Source organism: Solanum verrucosum, unplaced genomic scaffold, assembly GCF_900185275.1.
Source record: "Solanum verrucosum unplaced genomic scaffold, falcon-dt-bn FXZP01001126.1, whole genome shotgun sequence".
Classification (NCBI taxonomy): Eukaryota; Viridiplantae; Streptophyta; class Magnoliopsida; order Solanales; family Solanaceae; genus Solanum; species Solanum verrucosum.
This window is the reverse complement of record NW_026019631.1, coordinates 10001-17083: the sequence shown is the minus strand read 5'-3', so window position 1 is coordinate 17083 and position 7083 is coordinate 10001. Positions and strand designations below refer to the sequence as shown.

The 7083-nt window shown below is 35.5% G+C and overlaps 4 protein-coding genes and 1 long non-coding RNA gene across 5 annotated transcripts in view; 3 read left to right on the top strand and 2 right to left on the bottom strand.

Moving 5' to 3' along the window:
• Positions 1–475: 475 nt before the first annotated feature.
• LOC125823431 (uncharacterized) lies at positions 476–3620 on the bottom strand. Its single transcript, XR_007442712.1, has 2 exons — positions 3338–3620; positions 476–2323 (listed from the first exon to the last, which is right to left on the bottom strand). It is a non-coding gene; the product is annotated as an uncharacterized LOC125823431 (long non-coding RNA).
• A 247-nt stretch (positions 3621–3867) lies between these two features.
• LOC125822966 (50S ribosomal protein L14, chloroplastic-like) lies at positions 3868–5028 on the top strand. Its single transcript, XM_049502452.1, has 2 exons — positions 3868–4227; positions 4930–5028. Exons 1-2 carry the CDS (start codon positions 3868–3870, stop codon positions 5026–5028), a joined length of 459 nt encoding a protein of 152 aa, XP_049358409.1.
• LOC125823337 (30S ribosomal protein S11, chloroplastic) lies at positions 4339–5771 on the top strand. Its single transcript, XM_049502750.1, has one exon. The coding sequence runs from the start codon at positions 5355–5357 to the stop codon at positions 5769–5771; it is 417 nt and encodes a 138-aa protein (XP_049358707.1). The 5' UTR covers positions 4339–5354.
• A 65-nt stretch (positions 5772–5836) lies between these two features.
• Positions 5837–7083, top strand: part of LOC125823253 (DNA-directed RNA polymerase subunit alpha) — a 1557-nt gene continuing 310 nt past the window's right edge. The window contains exon 1 of the mRNA XM_049502666.1: positions 5837–7083. This exon is cut by the window's right edge and continues 310 nt beyond it. Within this exon, the coding sequence (XP_049358623.1) occupies positions 5837–6850 (1014 nt within the window). The 3' untranslated portion in view covers positions 6851–7083.
• The window catches only part of LOC125823081 (uncharacterized), a 3162-nt gene continuing 3120 nt past the window's right edge, over positions 7042–7083 (bottom strand). Inside the window, exon 5 of the mRNA XM_049502533.1 lies at positions 7042–7083. This exon is cut by the window's right edge and continues 284 nt beyond it. Within this exon, the coding sequence (XP_049358490.1) occupies positions 7042–7083 (42 nt within the window).

Sequence of the window (7083 nt, the reverse complement as noted above, 5' to 3'; positions counted from 1 at the left end):
GAACATAAGCAGATGACGGAACGGGAAGACCCAGGATGTAGAAGATCATAACATGAGTGATTCGGCAGATTTGGATTCATATATATATCCACCCATGTGGTACTTCATTCTACGATATATATAAGATCCATATGTATAGATATCATCATCTACATCCAGAAAGCCGTATGCTTTGGAAGAAGCTTGTACAGTTTGGGAAGGGGTTTTGATTGATCAAAAGAAGAATCTACTTCAACCGATATGCCCTTAGGCACGGCCATACATAACATAGAAATCACACTTGGAAAGGGTGGACAATTAGCTAGAGCAGCGGGTGCTGTAGCGAAACTGATTGCAAAAGAGGGGAAATCGGCCACATTAAAATTACCTTCTGGGGAGGTCCGTTTGATATCCAAAAACTGCTCAGCAACAGTCGGACAAGTGGGGAATGTTGGGGTGAACCAGAAAAGTTTGGGTAGAGCCGGATCTAAGCGTTGGCTAGGTAAGCGTCCTGTAGTAAGAGGAGTAGTTATGAACCCTGTAGACCATCCCCATGGGGGTGGTGAAGGGAGAGCCCCAATTGGTAGAAAAAAACCCACAACCCCTTGGGGTTATCCTGCACTTGGAAGAAGAAGTAGAAAAAGGAATAAATATAGTGATAATTTGATTCTTCGTCGCCGTAGTAAATAGGAGAGAAAATAGAATTTAATTCTTCGTTTTTACAAAAACTTTACAAAAAAAAAATAGGAGTAAGCTTGTGACACGTTCACTAAAAAAAAATCCCTTTGTAGCCAATCATTTATTAAAAAAAATTGATAAGCTTAACACAAAAGCAGAAAAAGAAATAATAGTAACTTGGTCCCGGGCATCTACCATTATACCCACAATGATCGGTCATACTATTGCTATCCATAATGGAAAAGAGCATTTGCCTATTTATATAACGGATAGTATGGTAGGCCACAAATTGGGAGAATTTGCACCTACATTAAATTTTAGAGGACATGCAAAAAGCGATAATAGATCTCGTCGTTAATATTAATAAAAAAATATAGATGCTTATGATTCAGTAGTAGGAGGCAAACCTTATGCTAAAGAAGAAAAAAACAGAAGTATATGCTTTAGGTGAACATATATCTATGTCTGCTGACAAAGCACGAAGAGTAATTGATCAAATTCGTGGACGTTCCTATGAGGAAACGCTTATGATACTAGAACTCATGCCCTATCGAGCATGTTATCCCATTTTGAAATTGGTTTATTCTGCAGCAGCAAATGCGAGTTACAATATGGGTTCCAACGAAACCAATTTAGTCATTAGTAAAGCCGAAGTCAATGAAGGTACTACTGTGAAGAAATTGAAACCTCGAGCTCGAGGACGTAGTTTTCCGATAAAAAGATCGACCTGTCATATAACTATTGTAATGAAAGATATATCTTTAGATGATGAATATGGCGAGATGTCTTCGTTAAAAAAAACGAGATGGAAAAAAAAATCTACAGCTATGACGTATCGTGATATGTATAATAGCGGGGGATTATGGGACAAAAAATAAATCCACTTGGTTTCAGACTGGGTACAACCCAAGGTCATCATTCCCTTTGGTTTTCACAACCCAAAAATTATTCTGAGGGTTTACAAGAAGATAAAAAAATAAGAGATTGTATCAAGAATTATGTCCAAAAGAATATGAGAACGTCCTCTGGCATCGAGGGAATTGCACGTATAGAGATTCAAAAAAGAATCGATCTGATCCAGGTCATAATCTTTATGGGATTCCCAAAATTATTAATAGAAAGTCGACCGCGCGGAATCGAAGAATTACAAATGACCTTACAAAAAGAATTTAATTGTGTAAACCGAAAACTGAACATTGCTGTCACAAGAATTGCAAAACCTTACGGAAACCCTAATATTCTTGCAGAATTTATAGCTGGACAATTAAAGAATAGAGTTTCATTTCGAAAAGCAATGAAAAAGGCTATTGAATTAACAGAACAAGCGGATACAAAAGGAATTCAAATACAAATTGCGGGGCGTATCGACGGAAAAGAAATTGCACGTGTCGAATGGATCAGAGAAGGCAGGGTTCCCCTACAAACGATTCGAGCTAAAATTGATTATTGCTCTTATACAGTTCGAACTATCTATGGAATATTGGGCATCAAAATTTGGATATTTCTAGACGCGGAATAATTTGACTACTTGTCTTTCCCTTCTATCCAATGATTGAACAAAAAAAAAGACCAATCCATTCTTTTTCTAATCAAGGGGGACATTTATAATTCTTAATTCTATAAGGTTGAATAAAAATTCGATTGACCATTTGATATAATTGCTATGCTTAGTGTGTGACTCGTTGGTTTTGTTAGGGTTAGGATTAAAAAAGCCCAGCCCACATAGTATGAACTAAAAACTATAGAACTAATAACCAACCCATCACTTCGCATTATCTGGATCTAAAGAACCAGTCAAGATATGATATATAGGTCATATCTTTGTAGCAACTGAAATCTTTTGCATAAACAAAAAAATCTGATTCTAAGTTGTAAAGCAAAATAGACAAAAAAGATGTGGATAAACGGAAGGATGAGAGAAAGAGAGAAAAAGAATACCAATGATATAAAATTCCAATATGTAAGGTCTATGAGTAATCTCATAAAAAGCAGTGTAATAAAGCATCAATACGCATTCATACCATACTAAAAAGAATCTTCTTATAGAAATAGAACAAAAAATCAAGAGCTTCGAGCCAATAAAGACTGAGAAGATTGACTCAAGAACCAATTTGATTCTGAGCTCCATTGTAGAATTCGGACCTAACCATTAAGTAAGAAGTGATGGGAACGACGGAACTTGTGAATGCAAAAGATTCTATTGAAAAAGGAATCTTAATGATTCACTGGTCGGGATGGCGGAACGAACCAGAGATTAATTCATGTATTCTGAGATCTGAGAAGTCACGAGTTAACCCTACAAATGAAATAGGGATTGAAAGAGTAAATATTCGCCCGCGAAAACTTTTTTTATTGCAAAATTTAGGACAATACAATAAAGGACAAAATAAGGATTTGGTATAATAATACAATTTTTTTTATTTCTCTTTAGAAAACTACAAAGTTTAGTTATCTATTCAAACAAGATATACAAATTACTAATAGATTTAATGAAATCTCAAAGAAGCCCACGTTCAAGGTATTACTCAGTAAATACATATATATCTTAACTTAAGATTGACTATTCTAGCTTAATTCAAATTGCATTTTTTTGAATCCTTTTATTTGCGAGGAGCTGGATGAGAAGAAACTCTCACGTCCGGTTCTGTAGTAGAGATGGAATTCAGAACCAACCATCAACTATAACCCCAAAAGAACCAGATTCCGTAAACAACATAGAGGCAGAATGAAGGGAATATCTTCTCGAGGTAATCATATTTCTTTCGGTAAATATGCTCTTCAGGCACTTGAACCTGCTTGGATTACATCTCGACAAATAGAAGCAGGCCGACGGGCAATGACACGAAATGCACGTCGTGGTGGAAAAATATGGGTACGTATATTTCCAGACAAACCAGTTACACTAAGACCCGCAGAAACACGTATGGGTTCAGGAAAAGGATCCCCTGAATATTGGGTAGCTGTTGTTAAACCGGGGCGAATACTTTATGAAATGGGTGGAGTAACAGAAAATATAGCCAGAAGGGCTATTTCACTAGCAGCATCCAAAATGCCTATACGAACTCAATTCATTATTTCGTAATGTAATAGAAAAAATGTAGAAAGGGCTCTTAGATATGAAAGAAAACCGCATGTTTCTTTTTTTTTTTTTGACAAAAATATTTCTTTTTTTTTTCTTCGCCCTTTGCATTCAAAGAACGGATTAAAAAAATGATTCAACCTCAGACCCATTTAAATGTAGCGGATAATAGCGGGGCTCGAGAATTGATGTGTATTCGAATCATAGGAGCTAGCAATCGTCGATATGCTCATATTGGTGACGTTATTGTTGCTGTGATCAAAGAAGCAGTACCAAATATGCCCCTAGAAAGATCAGAAGTAGTCAGAGCTGTAATTGTGCGTACCTGTAAAGAACTCAAACGTGACAACGGGATGATAATCCGATATGATGACAATGCTGCAGTTGTTATTGATCAAGAAGGAAATCCAAAGGGAACTCGAATTTTTGGTGCAATCGCCCGGGAATTGAGAGAATTAAATTTTACTAAAATAGTTTCATTAGCTCCCGAGGTATTATAAAATGAAATTGTGATCTGTTTCGAGTGGGGTATTTGAAAGAAATAGATTAATTAGTAGATTGTGTCTCACGCATATATCTTTAATAATTCATATCATATTCAAAAATAAATAAGTAAAAAACACGTTGATTATATCAAATTTGGAGACCCCAATAATTTTAGTTCATCATGGGCAGGGACACTATTGCTGAGATAATAACTTCTATACGAAATGCTGATATGGATCGAAAAAGGGTGGTTCGAATAGCATCTACTAATATTACCGAAAATATTGTTCAAATACTTTTACGAGAGGGTTTTATCGAAAACGTGAGAAAACATCGAGAAAACAACAAATATTTTTTGGTTTTAACCCTGCGACATAGAAGGAATAGGAAAAGACCCTATAGAAATATTTTAAATTTAAAACGAATCAGTCGACCTGGTCTACGAATCTATTCTAATTATCAACGAATTCCGCGAATTTTAGGTGGAATGGGGATTGTAATTCTTTCTACTTCTCGAGGTATAATGACAGACCGAGAGGCGCGACTAGAAGGAATAGGTGGAGAAATTTTGTGTTATATCTGGTAATCCTTTATAATATGCAAATTGGATTCGAAACTTCCTATTTGCGAAAAAGAAAAAAAGGGGGGAGAGTTGTCTAATATCTTTCGCATTAGTTGATACCTCAAAGGAACTTTGTTTTATACAGATACTGCCAGGAGATAGAGTTAAAATTGAAGTAAGTCCTTATGATTCAACCAAAGGGCATATAATTTATCGACTCCACAACAAAGATTTGAAGGATTAGGTTTTCAACTTCACCATTCCTTTCGTGGGAATACAATTCGAGATGAAAAATTTCAAGAAACTTATTTTCTTCCAAGAAATAGATTCAGAATTAAGGTAAGGAATGAGAAATATGAAAATAAGAGCTTCCGTTCGTAAAATTTGTGAAAAATGTCGACTAATCCGTAGGAGGGGGCGCATTATAGTAATTTGTTCCAACCCGAGACATAAACAAAGACAGGGCTAATCAGACTTGCCAGAAGAGCCGATGTACAAATAAAGAATCTGTTTTGACATGAAATGGATATATCCATATATCTCTGACTCATATTTACGAGATGATAAAATATGGCAAAAGCTATACCGAAAATTAGTTCGCGTCGGAATGGACGTATTAGTTCACGTAAGGGTGCACGTAGAATACCAAAGGGAGTTATTCATGTTCAAGCAAGTTTCAATAATACCATTGTCACTGTTACAGATGTACGGGGTCGAGTAGTTTCTTGGTCCTCAGCTGGTACTTCTGGATTCAAAGGTACGAGAAGAGGAACACCGTTTGCTGCTCAAACCGCAGCAGTAAACGCTATCCGTACAGTAGTGGATCAAGGTATGCAACGAGCAGAAGTCATGATAAAAGGTCCCGGTCTCGGAAGAGATGCAGCATTACGAGCTATTCGTCGCAGTGGTATACTATTAACTTTCGTACGGGATGTAACTCCGATGCCACATAATGGCTGTAGACCTCCGAAAAAAAGACGTGTGTAGAACTGAACATTGAAGAAATCTCAAGAGAAATAAAAGATTCGATGATCTAATCAAATAATAGTACTATGGTTCGAGAGAAAGTAACAGTATCTACTCGGACACTACAGTGGAAGTGTGTTGAATCAAGAACAGACAGTAAACGCCTTTATTATGGACGCTTTATTCTGTCTCCACTTATGAAAGGCCAAGCCGACACAATAGGCATTGCGATGCGAAGAGCTTTACTTGGGGAAATAGAAGGAACATGTATCACACGTGTAAAATCTGAGAAAGTACCACATGAATATTCTACCATAACGGGCATTCAAGAATCGGTACATGAAATTTTAATGAATTTGAAAGAGATTGTATTGAGAAGTAATTTATATGGAACTTCTGACGCGTCTATTTGTGTCAAGGGTCCTGGATATGTAACTGCTCAAGATATCATCTTGCCACCTTATGTGGAAATCGTTGATAATACACAACATATAGCTAGTTTAACAGAACCAATTGATTTTTGTATTGGATTACAAATAGAGAGAAATCGTGGATATCTTATAAAAACGCCACATAACTTTCAAGATGGAAGTTATCCTATAGATGCTGTATTCATGCCTGTTCGAAACGCGAATCATAGTATTCATTCTTATGGGAATGGGAATGAAAAACAAGAGATACTTTTTATCGAAATATGGACAAATGGAAGTTTAACTCCGAAAGAAGCACTTCATGACGCATCCCGAAATTTAATTGATTTATTTATTCCCTTTTTACATATGGAGGAAGACAACTTATATTTACAGGACAATCAACACACGGTTCCTTTATCCCCTTTTACCTTTCATGATAAATTGGCTAAACTCATAAAAAACAAAAAAAAAATAGCATTGAAATCGATTTTTATTGACCAATCAGAATTGTCTTCCAGGATCTATAATTGCCTCAAAATGTCCAATATATATACATTATTGGACCTTTTGAATAACAGCCAAGAAGATCTTATGAAAATTGAACATTTTCGTAGCGAAGATATAAAACAGATATTGGGCATTTTAGAAAAATATTTCGTAATTGATTTAGCAAAAAATAAGTTTTAAATCTATTGGACTTACTTAGTGAAAAGTGAAAATAGATTGAAAAAGCACAATTTAGCACAATTAATATATCATATATTAGAAAGAAATTCATAATTAAATTGAATAGATGTATCTAGGGAGAATTCGCTTTGAAGAAACTATTCCCTAGATACACATGTCGTGTTAGTTCACAATTGAATCAATTAAAAAATTTAAAAAAGACCTAAAGTTAGGGATTTATCAATAGGTAATGT